Below are 16178 nucleotides of genomic sequence, written 5' to 3' on the forward strand. Positions count from 1 at the left end.
AACGTACATACAATTGTGATCGTGAGAGTATCTGTTACGAATAAATAAATTACGAATAAATCATGTGACTTTTTTCCAAGCTACTTCAGACTCGACTACTTTGTACCACCGTCAAACAATAATCATGTATCTCTTAACAAAAGATTCTTTATTCGCTTAGCTTAAGTAACAGTTTGTGTGTAACAAAAAAAGTCCTTCCACTCGCTAAGAATCGTAATACTTATACATATTAAGCTGAATCTTCCAGTTCCTAGAACCGCGGTCAGCATACTGGTAACTCGCATCAAGTACGTCTCGTTCATCACAAGCAGTAGTCCTCCCAGAGAGATCTTCAATATCAACAGAAGAAGAAGGAAACAAAGACTCCGCGTCAACCATTTGTTCCAGACGCAACAATGGTATATTTAATATTTATGATACAAATTAAGACCGACTGCAAGACCTAGTGATGAGGAACGTAGCTCTGCGCGTTTTGCGGGCAGCTAGGTAACAGATGTGGTGTGTCGTCCTCCGTGGAACTGCACAGCATCCCTACGAGAGTGTAGTCGACGAAAGGTGGTAGATCCAGGTCGCTAACATCTCCATAGTTGATACCTGTCTGCGTGGTTCCAGCGTTCATCGCTGGAACCATTTGAGGTAGCCGCGTGTCCAATTCCTCGCAGGTGTAATGACAGCGTTCATTGTTGGAGTAGAAGAAGGGCTCAGGACTGTTCTGCGACTGCATCGATGTGTCCATGTTATTAGAATCTTGGAACAGTCGTTTAGCAGAGTCTGGATTAGTCTCGTGGCTGCCATAATTGTTCTGGAGCCGCTCGTCGAGGACCATTCGATTGGAATTCTGGTGAGACCGATTAGCCATGTGATTCTTCGACTCCGAGTGGTCGAACATCTGACTGTAACCGTCGTACGTGTATTGCTTGTTCTCTATGGGGCTGCGACTAGGACGTCCTGGGTCAGTCATTCCGTTCTCCTTCTTCGAGTACACGCCGTAGGTGCTAGTCTCCAGGAGGCCTGATTGACAATTCTCCTTAGGAAAACAGTTGACGTCCCTTCTAGAAGCTAGCAGGTTCTCCTCCTTCTGAGGATCGAAACCAGGGAAGCTCAACCGCTCGTCGTGGTGATTCTGTGCCCAGTAGTTGGACCCTTGTTCATTCTTCACTGTCCCATCGACGAAGTTCTTGTGATTTTGGCTTCTCTGATAATCCTGGAAATTCAGAGTGTTATTCAAGGGTTGACTCTGATTAGCTTCCTTGTCGGGGACGAATTGGTTCATCGGTCTTTTCGCGCAGAATCCGTTTGAGTTTTTGTCTGCTTCGAAACCAGGGAACTGGAGTCTGTCATCTTGAGAGATGCTTAGGTGACTACTGCTGGAGTCTTCGCTGAGAAATTGGTTCCAGTAGGTTTGATCTTGATTCTGTTTCATTTCGTACTTAATAGTACCGCTTCCAAGGTCCAGGAGAGTTGGGGGTGATCTAGCTGCTGGGTCCTGGGGGTTCATTTGGAAGTCTGGTCGCAAAGGTTGGTCTAATTGGAAGATCTCTTCTGGTTGGAACAGTTCACTGGTAAACGAGGGAAATTCTGCGTAGGAAGCTTCTTGAGGAACTTGGTTTGGTAGATTGTAGCCTAGAGTGCTCTCTTGTGGTGGCATTGTGTCTTGCATCCAGTATGGGGTATCATTCGAGGGAGTTTGTTGGGGATACATTGTGGTTTGATGATGATGAGATTGCTGGTATGTTGGGATGTTCGTCTGCAAGCCACACATGCACTCAAACGGTGGGCAGGAACATGAATATCCTGAAAATAGAAGAAATATGATTACATTCAAATACTAGAAACTATATATATATTTATATAAAAATGTTGAATGACGTGAAAATAATGAGAAACAAATTGAACAATATGTTTAGTAAAAACTTTAGTTTTTTATGCAGAAAAATGAAAAATGGGATCATAGCAAAGAAACTTAAATCTTAGATAATAACAAATAGAAAAAGACTCTTCTGAGAGAATAGGTATAATGATAAAGACTTCCATTTTTTAATTTTCATCTTCCACGAATCGAAATATAACAGAAAGACAGTAGTAATAATGCAAATATAAACAATACATTAAAGCAGAAAATAATGTCTAAGTCGCTTTAAAGAGTCTTGTACCAGTGTACTAAATATTTTCACTTATATTAAACTTTCAAAAATAATTCTAACAATAAATATATTGTACTTCAGAAAAGCTGCTCATCTAGCTCTATTCAAATTTGAGCGCCAAACGATTCGCCATGCGGCTAGCGTCTGCAACAATAGCAAGGAGCGGCAAAAGTTCGACAAGCTCCAGTATTACAAAGAAAAAAAGGTAGGTTTCCCTTACTCTACGGTTCAATTTGTATTAAAACATTTCTTGGAAAGTCGACCCACTGCAACGTAAATGTAAATAAGGTAGTAGAGGTAGGAGACGCTATTAACCTTTATCGGCGATCAGTGGCGGTGGTTGCGCGGCGCGTGACGGTTGCTCGATTGCCTCGGAGCTCGGTCGTTTCGTTCCTCGCAACGACATTAACTGAAAAAGGATAAAAATTTGTTTGTTTATTAAGTGGAACTGACCAGACGAGGAAAAACATCGCTTCAACGTGCAGAATCAGACCACGAAACAAAATTTACAGCGATATCGAACATCTCCGTGAGTAACCTAAAATCCAATAGTGTAAATTTACGATACATTCATATTTGGAGCGATCTGAAATTTTTAACGACCATACTGCGAATATGTGAATACATTGTTCAAAAGTGATAGAAAGTTTTTCATAGAAAATTGTGGAAGTTCTTGCACAACTTTATTTATTATACGTACATATATACAGATGGTCTCAAGTTTAGGATGCCAAATTTTGTCGGAACATTCTATGGGTCTAGATGAGAACAAAAGTTATTTGAATATAAATAAAATTATAAACAAAATTACGAAATTCTAAGGAAACAGTTAAGAATATCAATGTGCAATTTTATGCGAGTTGTGTTTATTATCAACACTCATCAAATATCAAAAGTGTTTGTATAATTAATTTATTTAATAATTGATAATAATTATTTATTTGAATCTAATTTTGAATATAAATTAGATAAAAATTAGTATGAGTAGTAACAATTAATACTAAATAATTAGTTATGATAATTAGTATTCAGCAAAAAGTGGTTTCTGATGAGTGCTACCACTAAATACAACTCGCATAAAAATGAATATTATTATTCTTAACTGTTTCCTTGTAACAGTAACTGTAACTGTTTTCATATTTTTGTTTATAACCCTGTAATAAAATTTTAAAGAACCATAGAATGTACTAACAAAGTTTGGCATCTTAATACATTCGAGTCTGAGGACCCATCCATTGTGTCAAAGAATAGCTCTCCTCGTTAGCCAAGGAGACAATATGTGAGTCATTTTTATTCTGAAAAGACTTGCCGACCGCTGAGGATAGTCTTGGAAAAATACACTGGTCTCGAATGTGTTAAACATAGGACACCCTCTATATATGTATCTGTACATATATTGTGAGTCACTTCAATGAAATCATTTTATAAGGCAAATAATTTAAATTTTCTGGAAAATTTTGTTACTTTAAGGTATCCAGAATTTCATATTTCTACTGTGTTTCGAAATCACTTTTTGCATCGATCGCTCGAAGTTTGTAGTAGTTTCGTATATTATAATCTTCAGTTGCTCTGTATTTCAATGGATTTTAATGGAAAATATTCTCCTTCTTTCTTGTCTTAACTCTTTGGCAATTCTAAAATCTAGAATATATGTATGACATTTCATGTACAGTATATTAGAATATATACATTTAGATATACAGTTTATACTATCGTGTTCTTACGAGTGCTCTGAAACACATTTTCTTTCATTCAAAACATTTTATTCAACGTTTTATGTAAAATTTAAATTATAGGAATCCATTTTCTATAGCATTGAATTTGCAGTCTTGTTTTATCTTGGAGTTCAATGAATAACGAAATAAAAAATTGTGATTTCCAAATAGTAAATTACATACGAAATATACAATTAGTGAATATTAAACAAAGAATAACTAAAAATACAGAAAAGCAAATATAGCTTTTTCGTATTCAAAGTATAAGAAAGTAGAAACACAACATTTTATCAAACAACAAACTGAACAAGTAAATAAAAAATTCAATTTATACATTAACCACAATATTATAGAATAGGATAATACTTCTATAACTTCTATAACAATTTCCTTCACGGTTCGTTCATTAACTACCTCAAGACATCCTATGAAGTAAGACAAAATTTCCCATTTTTCCAATTTCCAATGTTTTTAATTTTTCAAATTGTTCGAACAAAAAATCTAATATGTACAATCATAAGATATGGCGTAGGGGAGAGGCGTAAAATTATTCAAATATCACATTTAATTTGCAATAACGTACTTTGGAGCCTAAAGCAGCCTCGTTGGCCAAGAGCACCGCCAATCCGCGAACCCTTCTCCCAGCACCCACGCTCCTCCTCGCCTCAGACGTGGATTTCGCTTCCGGTCGCGGGTGATCGTGTTGTCCTTTGGCTTGGAAAAATATCGCGTGCTCGGTGTGCCGCCAGAAATGCGTTACAGGGTAACCGCAATGTCCGCGACAGGAAAGTATCTCCAGTCGTCCTGTGCATTGTCTGTTAGGGCATGGTTTCCCTTGTTGCTTCTTTCTCGCCTGAAATCGAGGCGGGCTGTTTAGTTCGAGAAGTGTTAAACAATGATTTAAAGGTAGGGTTTTCAATTCACGTTCGGCAGTTTTTAATCGACGAATGGGATTTATGAAAGGAATTATTCTATGTGAATGTACCTAATTGCTTCAAGGTTTAGACCTAGGTGATGCTTAATGATTTATGGTAATAACGCAGTTTATGTTAGTTTCCTTTCATTTGTGATATTATTGGAATTTCTGCAAGCACTGTGGAACCGCGATTAACCGAACCTTAATTATTCACAATTTTTGTTATTCAAAATTAAGAATACCACCCTTGGCAAAAAGTTTTCGGCGAAACGCAAGAATACAAAGTTGTTGAAAAATATTGTAGTTTTTAAGAATGTAAAATACTATCGTGCCAAACCCATCTAATTTTCCCACATGTTTTACATTCATATGGTATCATTTTACATTTCGAAAACAATATTTTTAAATAATTTCATATTGTTGCATTTGGCCAAAAACTTTTTGCCAGGAGCAGTAATATTTAATTCAATCGAGTTAAAGAATAATTTACCAATAGTCTATCGGAAATAGTACTAGTTATCAAAGTAACTAGTTCAGTTAGACAGAGAATTGGTTGTCAAAAAAGTGGTTGGGGTTTGAATCTCGGTATATTTCGAATAATCGAGACCTTATTATAATTTAGTTCGTAAATACATGCACATATGTCATTGTTTAAATATTTGTTTCGTGAACAAATTCGTAAGTCACGAAATGATATATCGGTTGAAATATGAAATCATAAAATACTGAAATTAACGATAATTTATTCGGTTTGTTGAATACTATTATGGTCACACGCTAACCTTATCGCATATCGCTGGACGAAGATGCACCCTCCCTCCCCCTGGTAGAATGCATTCTTGCGAGCAGACCAAAACACCGAGACAGGACTTCTTGAGGATACTGACATTGTGGTTGTTTGTGTTCCTCATCGCCCAACCTGAGGCATGCCTTCTTGCCTCTTCGCAGTCTGGACCATAAACCCTTCTTACGTGTCCATCCGCCCATTCGCACCAGGGATCGTATTCTACTACCTGCAAACACAGACTGTCCTGTAAAATATCTGTCTCTTTTTTGAGAATTTCTATGTATCTTTTCGATTATAGTTATCCTGTAATCGGTCATTTGATTTGTATCCAATTCTTTCGTTAATGAGTCTTTAATTTCACTGATCGGCACATACGTGAAAAGAAATTGTACAGTGAGATAATAGTTTGTTAAGCAGTGCAAGATTTTCCTGTAAGTATGATTTTTCTCTATCTTCAGTTAGAATGAAATTATAGTTTGCCCCACTTCCTGTATACCTGGTGACGTTTTTGTTACGAAATTAGGGAAAGCTGGGACATCGGTAATTTCCAAGGATCCTGGTATTCCCGTGACCTCGTGGTGGGAATTACCTTAGCGAACAATACGACCCAGTCGCGTTTAATCGTATTTGAAAAAGGGGAGGATAGAATTAACGACGAGGTAATTACCCTTGGAACGTTGGAGTCGTTGATGTCCCATTCCTGATGGGGGTGTTGCTGCTGCTGGTTACCAGCGACCGTCGCTGACATCGTCGGCGACCCGACACGACTCCTAAAACACAAAACAAAATCATTGTAGCCAGATTTCCTTAAAGCTTTAAGATTTCAGCTTTGTGATTTATATTTATCCCAAGAGTGAGGATACTTCAGGCTGTGGTTACAGTGGATGCGTTTTCTGACGAACTGATGTTCTGACGAATATGTCTGATCATGTCTCGCTCATACGATAAACAGTTCCGATATATTACTGAGAACATCAGCTCGCCAGAAAACGCATCCACTGTAATTTCAGGCTGAAGAAGCTTTTATTTAGCTATCTTCGAGAATATTTTATACATTGGTGTGATAGGAAGTTCCATTGATGATACGACGATCAATTTGTCGACTTTGAGATCTTGCAATTTCAATCTTATTGCATCGAGGACCAATTTAAGGTTACGTAATCGTCGGCGTGCCAAGAGGCAGCTTCGAGATAAAATCCCGATTTATGGTGTGTACCTGGCCGTAGCTCGGCACATACTTATGGGAACCCGTGGGTGGCCTGACAACAGGCGCGTTCACCGACTTTCTGGAATTCTTCTACTTATTACCAATCGCGAGGGAAAGATTGATCATCGAACTTTTTTTACTCTTTCTTTTTTCTAATTCTGCAATTTTCGCGACTGGCTGCTGGGTTTGAACAAGAGACGAATATCATCCTGGAATATTTATTAAGGTGAAATGTAGTGATCAAAATTGGGAGGCTATTTTTTAATAGGTGACAAAAATAGAAATTTGCTTTTAGCCTCTCAAATTATTGTAACTCAGAAATTTGTTTATATATCGCAGAAAATCTAGTGCAGTGGGTTCTTTTCTTGTATCTACCTCATTCACAATTTTAACGTTTAGCTCTTGACCAGTTCTTTTAAATTTTATGTATGATACCCATAGGACATCTTGAGAATTCACGCTCTGAATTTAATATTCCCTTCGTTGATGAAGCATTAATGCAAGCTTATAGTGATATATGCTAATTAATGTCCTCCTTAGCCCATGATTCGGAAACTGCAGTTAAAGATTCCACATCCATTTTCGCGCAAATGGTTGCTCGTGCCAGGTCACGCACCAACCTCTGCCTTTCTCTCGATGACATTAAGATTCGCGATTATGATCTCTGACGGCGTTAAGCTGTGCAAAGTTGGTCGGTAAATCGAGTCGATTTTCCGTGATCTCCTTTCTTAAAGAATGACTACCCGCAAAGCATCAGTGCAGCTGGGAAAGTATTAAATTAAATCGTCAATACAACTTCGATATTAACACCCCTTTTGTCCAAGTGAAATTATTTAGAATCTTCTCATTAAATTATATTGAATCATCTTAACATCTCGAAAATTTGGTTTAAAAGATTTTGTGAAGTTTCTTCATCATTCTTCCTTCAGAGTAAAACTATTCAAGATCTTCGATTATACTTTTGTTTCACGTTGCACATTATCGATGCAAAGTCACCTAAAGATTGACATATATTTGTCTTCAACTAGTTGCCATTGAACCTCAGAGGATACTTAGGTTGCCAATGCCACCTGCCACAGAGTCGAATACTGTAGAATATTTTACTAAAGTGCAGCTACGATATAGCTAGGATATTTGCAGTTGGACTGGAGCAGGAAAGCTCGAAGAAAAGGTTTCTTTTGCAGACGTTATGCACAAGGTGGTGCACAAGTCATTTCAGTGGGTTTTATCGAGTCCAGCGTAGATGTTTACGATCTTTGAACACCTACTCGAGGCAAGTCTTCTCGTTCCACGTAGGTATTCAGCAGTTCGCCTTTAGTATGTTGTGAAAGCTCAATGGACTTTCAGCGAAGACTTCAAATGTCCATAAAATTATGTTACTAAGTTTGCGTGGTCGTCAAACATATTTCTGGCGATTTAATATGTTCGAAGCTGATAGGCCTCAGTCGAAGGTAGTTGATAATACCTAATTTCTCTAAATCTTCCCAGAAGAATTAATATTTCGTAAAGTACCATTCATACGCCTTCAAAAATGAATATTCAAGTACGATTCAATTCAAGTTCTACAAACTGGCACTCGTTACAAATTGAGCATTACACATAGGAACCATTCTTCCTCAACTTGGAATCTTCACTTCTACAATTACCCATTTCTCCAACCCTCATAACCAAAGAACCACCCCGCTATTAAAACCTCTCAATAAAACCTACCCTCGTCACAGCCCAACGATGCAAGTTCACATCGAATAAACACTATCCCATTCCTCCGCCACAAAAACAGTTTCCCACTCATTCCTCCATCTTAAACCTCTCAGAGGGAACCCCGCGAGTCCTATTAACCACCCGAACTATTATAGGGGAAGTTTCCTAGCACTGAACGTCACCTAATAGCAGACATTAGCTATATCTTTAAAAAATGAAGCGTGACAAAGCGACCAAAAAGGAATAGTAAATATCCTCTATCAATTTTGCAAACCGTTCTGTCGCGTTTCATTTTCTAGGAATATAGTCTATGTTCGATATCAGGTGCTATCCGACGCTAGGAAAATTACATGTCCCATAAAAAGTCCCCTGGAAAGCATTGCCTCTAATGCTTTCCACAGGACTTCTCACGTGACACGACCAGTAGTATAGAGTAATCAGATAACTCGCTACCTACAAACTGAAATGGCCAAAGGCAAAGGGAGATCATCCACTCACATCATTATAAAAATAATAGCGTCGCCCTCATTCAAAATACATTAATATTACGAGCACATCCAGTCGCGTGCCAGAAAACAGCTCAGCCAGTAATATCAACGCACCTCAAGTCGAAACGTAGCTACTATTTTTCAGCGACCCAAGTGAACGATTCTCCTTCCACCTCAAGCGTTTCAATCTGTAGGTAGTGAGCTAACATCTCATCACTCCACAGTACTTTGCTCGCCTCGGAGCGTAAAACCTCGGTGACCCCCTCGCAGAAAGAATCGCGAGCCTGCTCCCGGTCGGTCGCGGCGGTTCGAGGCGATAATTTCACGGCCGCCTCGGCTCGATCCGTTATGCCGAAAGCCAGGGAAGAGGAAGAGGCTGGCAGCTCGGCACGCAAAGCGTTTACTCGTACGTCAGGAGGCACGGCGAGTGGAACGCCGCGCTGGTAGAAAGCGAGAAGGGAAAAAGGGCCGAAAGCGCGGCAAGGGGCGAGGAGTCGGAGGCTAGGTGAATGATTGCCTGGATCGGTGATAAAGTCATCGCCTTTAGCACCGGCGTAAGATGATACATCGGCGGACGATGCTGCGAGGAGATTGTCCCGCGTTCGAGGCGACGCCGAGCGAACGAGCTGGCGCGCACACACGCGCGAATGTCCACGGGGACTCCGCCGCTCGGCTCGGGGGAGAAAAAACGGGAAGAGGGACTATATCCTCGTTCCGGTCGGTATGGGTGCCTTCAGAATTTCAGATATTAAGGCTGATACCGCGACGCTCGCTAAAATATCACGGCACCGCCGCGGAGTACCGCGATCTCTGCCTTTCCCGTGCCAGTCGCGGCGAGACGCCTAGCCGCGTGGATCCTACGACGAGATTAACTCTAAACGAGTTAATTCTCGCGGCTAGCCTTCGATTCGCGCACACGGCGGTACACTCGGCTGCGTTTGCGGGAGATGACCCATCCTAGGGGACCTGCGAGTATTCTGTTATTGGGGAGGTCGGTTACTGGATTCACTCGGTATGAACTCGTCGCTACGGGTAGGGTATCTTATACAGTTGTTGACCCTCGTACTGTGATTGATCCTTTTCTTAAAGAAGTAGTAAATATGATACCTATTAGCGTTACTATCTTTTTTTAGTAAAAGGATTAATCATTGTACTATCCCTGATAATAAGCTTTTAGACAAATGCAACAGTATGAAGTTATTTAACCCTAAGTTCGGTTACTGAATTCACTCGGTATGAACTCGTCGCTACGGGTAGGGTAGCTTATACAGTTGTTGACCCTCGTACTGTGATTGATCCTTTTCTTAAAGAAGTAGTAAATATGATACCTATTAGCGTTACTATCTTTTTTTAGTAAAAGGATTAATCATTGTACTATCCCTGATAATAAGTTTTTAGACAAATGCAACAGTATGAAGTTATTTAACCCTTTGCACTCGGTTGTCCCTTTTAAGGGGACAAAATGAATGGAAAATAAGAACCTCGGAGTGCAAAGGGTTAAGATTATTGTAGTTTTTGCTTAATTAGGGTTTCGTACAATAGTATTTTACATATTCAAAAAGTATAATATTTTGAAATAGCTTCGTATTCTTAAGTTTGACCGAGAACTTTTTAGTATAATGGTGTCGAGCTAATTAATTTTGTGGATTAAAAACCAAAGAAGCCTAATTTATTTAAGATGGCGTGCTTTAAAATTCAACGGGGAGTATGTAAACGAGAGTGGAGATTGGATATTGTCAAATTTGAGTAGTAATTGATTCTTTTGTGATTGTTTCTATTATAGTCTATCTAATCTACATTTGTAATTCGGCTAACTTTTAGTGAAACAAATTTTGAGATGCGTCAAGAGTCTTAGAATATTAATTTTTTTATTTTTCAATGTTTTATACCCACTCTAGAGATAAAAAATGATCTTTCATGTTTTTCACTAAAATAAAATTCATATATGAAGATAATTACTTATTTTTTAAGTACCTACATTTAAAAAAATTGTTGTTCAGGAAACTTATAATAAACAATCACGTTAGTAACAAACGTTAGTGTAATAACTATATTAAAATATGGAACATTTCAGGGCTAATACATTTGTCTTGAATTAACCCTCAGCTGATGAAATGTTAGTGTTGTAAAATACTGTGATAAAGTTACTGAGCTTTTATAAACAAATATGATCTGTACTAGTGTATAGAAAATTCCCAATTTTTGGATGTATTATAATTTGTCTGAGTTATTTATGTGTACTTTTTATATTACATATAAAATGTTCAGATAGTGTAAATATTGTGACACATACGTGTCATAAGGAATCTCATGGATAGAGCTAGATTTCAGATTTATGACAAGTTTGGAAATTACTATCGACTTTTTTTTTTGCAGTCTGATTTTTGAGAATCTTCCAATGATTTTCATTCAATAGTTTCTATTTTTATTTGTGATATATTTACATACGAAGATACTGTCTTTCCTCTTTCTCTTCTTTCGACGATTTCTTTATCGACTTCTTACTCTTCTTCTTACTTTATAGACTTCCCTCATACACTGCAATCATAGGTATAAATGTATTACGCGGGTGGGCCATGTGTTTTCAGTCTCCGTTATTTTTTCCTAAGAAGGACATGCTTGATTCCCTGATCTGGCACCATATTTCAAATGCATATCAATTTTATGTTCTCGAGTGATGATTTTATTCATCGGTACGAGGAACTTCGCTGAACAATGCTAAACAAATGAGCCACATCTGTTATAGAATTCATATAAAACTCTCACTTATGCGTAAATTTTATGTACTACTTTTCTCGCAAATTTGGTGGTCTTTTCGTCACCAAATATTGAGAAGATATCCACTGCTGAAAATTGGTGGGTTTCTTAATTATTACGTTACATAGCCTGTAAAATTAGTTCTAAACGAAATTCGAAATCTAACACAATTTTCACGTTTTCATATTAAAAGTTTCTAAAAATGTAAATATAAAAATGATTAAACATAAATTCATTTCCATAGGTATTCCTGCAATTGCAAACTATATCTTCTTATTTTAAACAAATATTAAATAATATTAAACTTCTACGATGAATGAATTTATTTCTTCGAACGTCGAGAAATTTTTACATGAGTTATTCAATCATTCTCGATTAATTAATGAAATAGTACAGGTCTGTTATTTAAACAATCTTCGTGTTCTCTGTAAAATCCCGAAGATCCTTAAATTTTACGAATCTCCTGAAAGGTTCTTCGTACAATCACATCGAACTCGTTAATAACGCGTAGGATCAATTATGTAGCAGATTGGTAGTTTTTCGCGGCCCTAAATCGTAGCCCACGTGTTTCTCTAAATTTGGTGCGTCTAAACGACGGACTTTCTCTCCTCCTCTCCTTTACCGTGTCTCTGCCTCGTCGTTTTTCTCCTCTTATTTCATCGCCTTCCTCTCAATTTACTCTCGTACCGAGCGCCGGGAATCAGCGAAAAACCTGATTTACAAAAATCCAGCTGGACCGGTTTTGTTTCGTTCTATCGCGTTTCATTGAGGCTCATCGTGTTTTATCGAACTCTCATTTTTTCCCTCTTTTTTTTCCGGTCCCAGCCTCGACAGCTATGCCATTCTTCGCGAGTTCTCGCCTCGTGACAAACGTCACTCGCGGCGAGAAAAAAAAATCGTCAATTTGCTGTCGTACAAATTTATGACGTGATCCAGTTCGATTGTAAGATACATCAACATCCTTGATATTTACAGGTATTTATCTACTTTTTAAGCGTCTCGTATTGTAACTTATTCGACGATATTGTTTTGATGTCAAGTACGAGAATAATGGCGCTGATATTTGTTATTATAATCAGATGAAGTGTCACGTCTAACTTCAACATGTTTTGTGTGAGTCGATATGATCATATTTTTTAAGCTTTCTTGTTGGAATGAATTTATACACTTGCTGTGAGCTCGTAATAATCTTTTAGATCTTGACAATTTTCGGAATTGTGAAAAATGGTAGAATTTGAGTTTTGAATTTAATTATTTTTTTAGTTGAAGAGAATGTTAAAATAGGTTATTTTTTCTTGTGACGAAATTCACAAACACAAATTTTTTGTTTGTAATATGATTAATCTTTGATTTTTATTTACAATTCTCGCGTCTAACAAGATAAACTCGGGTCATCGACATCTAATAAGAAAAGTTGACTTGAAATATTCAAAGATGAATTTGTTACTTTCACAATCATTCCAGTCACTTCTCGAAGCAACCAAGTAATAAATATCCTTCAATTTATTTCAAAATTTTTAAATCAAACAAAATAAATATAAAAAACTTCAAAAAATTAATTAAACTAACTTTCTGAGTACCTTGCAATATCTCTACAATTTCTTACTTAAGTTCAAATATTAACAAATACCATCATGAAAGATAAGTTGTGTCCTCTAATGTCTAGTCTAATAAAAAAATGTTATTCTTATATTTCGTTTTATCCTACTTTGCATATCTATCTGCTGATTTCATTCGATGACATCTTCAAAGATACACCTTTCCCAAAATGATTTTCGCCGAGAATCAGAAACGAATTGTACTTAGAGTCGAAAGTAGAATAAAGAAGCGTCACCCTCTATTACCCAGTAAACTGTCAGCTCCCATTCGGCCTAGAAACGGTATAAAAGGGTCGTGGCAGAGTCGAGAGGAGAGAAGAGCAGAGAGAAGGCTCAAAGAGTTCCTCACCGCGGCAAACAGGGTGAGAGAACGTTCTCGAGATTCGAGATAAAGGGAGATCGTTTTACCCGCGGACATTCGTTTAATCTGTCTTGGAGGTGTTGGGCCGTGATCAATGGCGAGGCATGGGTATATCCGTAATCGGGTTTTCACGAATAGACCACGACGATCCTCGGTTGGACCGCTCGATTATCCCTTTCGAAGGTACGCAGCGAGATACCAGGATTGAACGATCGATTCTACTTTATGTTTTTTCTTTATGACAATTCCCAACGATTTTTATTAACCTTTCGCCTCTTAAACCTTAAATTCTTATACCTCAAAGTGTGGTCCAATGTGGACAATTTTATTAGTTTTAAATATCTATGTTGATATCTATAATGATACGCTGCTAAAACGTTGAATCACTTTGATAGATGCAAGTGATGGGTTCCTAGGGTTCAATTGGAACAAGAGAATATTACTATCGTTTACGTTTTTGGCTCTAGCATTGACATTTTACTTATGCCTCACACTGAAACCTTCAAATTATCAAAATTTTGAAATCAGTTTCTGATTAGTTATAATAATGAATCAATCTCCTTAGAATCCTACATTTCGTTGAATTTGAAATATCGCGATACATATTTAAAGTAGCGAGATCAATGAATAAATCTCCGTGTCTGATCAATTATCTAGTGGCTCTACTGACAACAGGAAATTCGAAAGAGTTGAATCTTTACGCTGCTTATGAACTGTACGACAGCGTTGGTCATAAAATTCGCAAGTGACAGTCGTTAGATTCAAACGGCGCAGGTTGGAGGTGCGCATGTGTACGCGCAACAGAGCTCTAAAATACCCATCGACCAATCGGCGTCCGTGATAACGCCCACACACCAATGAGAAACCCGCAGAACGCCCACTGATTAGATACTAGGGAAACTTCGCTGTTCCAGGAAGAGAAATCGATGCTGAAATGGTTGCCACCTGCTCTGGGCTTCGAATTTTCATTAATGCCTCCGCTTTCCTCTTCGCCAACGTTTCATTGGCACCATAGAATAATTCCATAGAGTGATTTTGCTTTGGAGCAAGGGAAACCGCATGATTCAACATTATGCAATAACAGACTTAATTTTTGCCATAGATTCGATGTGTGCTCAACTTTCTTCGACTAGAGATATTCATAATTCATCGTCTATTTATTCGAATTCTTAAACATCTAAACACATCTGAAACCTAATCTTCAGCAACAATTAAGACAACTGAAAGTCAAATCTATTGTCTCCAACCAACAGACACTTCAACAAGTGTACTCAAAGTTTCTGTACGTAAACACACTCAGCCCACCCCGTAGGAAGGGAACTATCAGCTACTTACAACACCACCATAGTCGTATCTTCTTCCTTAAAGAGCGAAGTACCACCAAAGAACCAGTTCCCAGAACCGTCTAGCTTCGATCACAAGCGGTCAGCTGATGAGATTCGCGCGCTGCCAGAAAAGCCACACTTCACTAATTAGTAACCAGGAACCTCTGACATGGTCCTGTTGTCTATGGAACACCATGGAACAAAGTCTACCAGCTGACGAACGAAGACAGCGAGTTGTGCACGAGTGCTGTCGAGGAGTGTTCGAGAACGCGTGAGGATCGTACTTGTCGATGCATGCGACACGAAGTCGCTACGTGAACTGAGGCGCCTTCACTCGATCGCGGACTATCTCGAGCCACCACGTTACCGCTTGGTGGATGGTGTGCTCGTCGTGGTTAGTCCTGACTGGCGTCAGGGAACGCCTAGAGGAGTGGCCATTCCCAACCAATCGGCTGTTGCTGTTCTCCTCGGAGGGTGCCTAATTGTCGGCAGCAACCCCTCGCGACCTGCTCGAGGATCGATCACCAGGACTCCACCATTTCTCTGCGACAGAGTGTTTAGCGCTCCTGTCCCGAAATCGAAGCCCTATTGGCCCTTGATTTTCGGCTATTGATGTTTTTCCACGTTGCGTAGACTCAAAATCTCGGTATCTGCAATTCGTTGGGTACCCCATTCGCTGCTGGCCTTTCAGGTAGGATTCAGGAAACGTTTCTGGCATCCTCAAGGGACTTATTAACTTAGCTCTGAAATTAGTTCATTCCTTCGTACTACTTGAAGTTAAATTAGTTAAGAATGTATTGGCAAAAGTAGCGTAACTGTTTTTGAAAAAATAAAGTTTGGAGGAGCTGTTCTAACAGGAAGCAGTTGTTTCGAGGATTGGAGTTATTACTCGAAGAGGGCGACCAAGGAATCCAGAGCGATTGCAGGACTCTGAACACTCGCAATCAGCTGGCTCCGAGCTGTTCCTGAGGGGGTGTTCTGAGGCAGGATCCTCCTACTTCCTATATTCACCATCCCTTTGCAGCCGATCCCAAGTACCCGCATCCAAGACAACGGCCCGTTACACTTCGATCGGACCTGAATCCACCGCGCAAACATATCTGCCGAGGCGAACCCCTTTCTTCGAAATCGAGGAGTTTCCTGTGATTCTCACCTAAGAGAGGAAGGACATGCCTACTT

General features: G+C 38.9%; 1 protein-coding gene across 1 annotated transcript; it reads right to left on the reverse strand.

Annotated features, from left to right (window-relative positions):
- Positions 1 to 442: 442 nt before the first annotated feature.
- On the reverse strand, positions 443 to 15020 carry LOC143184784 (uncharacterized). The gene is made up of 6 exons (XM_076387246.1): positions 15010 to 15020; positions 6230 to 6332; positions 5558 to 5788; positions 4443 to 4712; positions 2460 to 2553; positions 443 to 1794 (listed from the first exon to the last, which is right to left on the reverse strand). The coding sequence occupies exons 1-6, from the start codon at positions 15018 to 15020 to the stop codon at positions 443 to 445; spliced, it is 2061 nt and encodes a 686-aa protein (XP_076243361.1).
- Between the last annotated feature and the right edge of the window lie 1158 nt (positions 15021 to 16178).

The sequence above is a fragment of the Calliopsis andreniformis genome, chromosome 10 (assembly GCF_051401765.1).
Source record: "Calliopsis andreniformis isolate RMS-2024a chromosome 10, iyCalAndr_principal, whole genome shotgun sequence".
Lineage (NCBI taxonomy): Eukaryota > Metazoa > Arthropoda > Insecta > Hymenoptera > Andrenidae > Calliopsis > Calliopsis andreniformis.

Bases quoted from the DNA above. Each gene is read 5' to 3' on its own strand.
- LOC143184784 (XM_076387246.1), bottom strand. The intron at 2,554-4,442 runs GTACGTTATTGC...ATCCTTTTTCAG, and splicing joins AGGCTGCTTTAGGCTCCAAA to TTAATGTCGTTGCGAGGAAC. The intron at 1,795-2,459 runs GTTAATAGCGTC...TTCTATTTTCAG, and splicing joins GCCACTGATCGCCGATAAAG to GATATTCATGTTCCTGCCCA.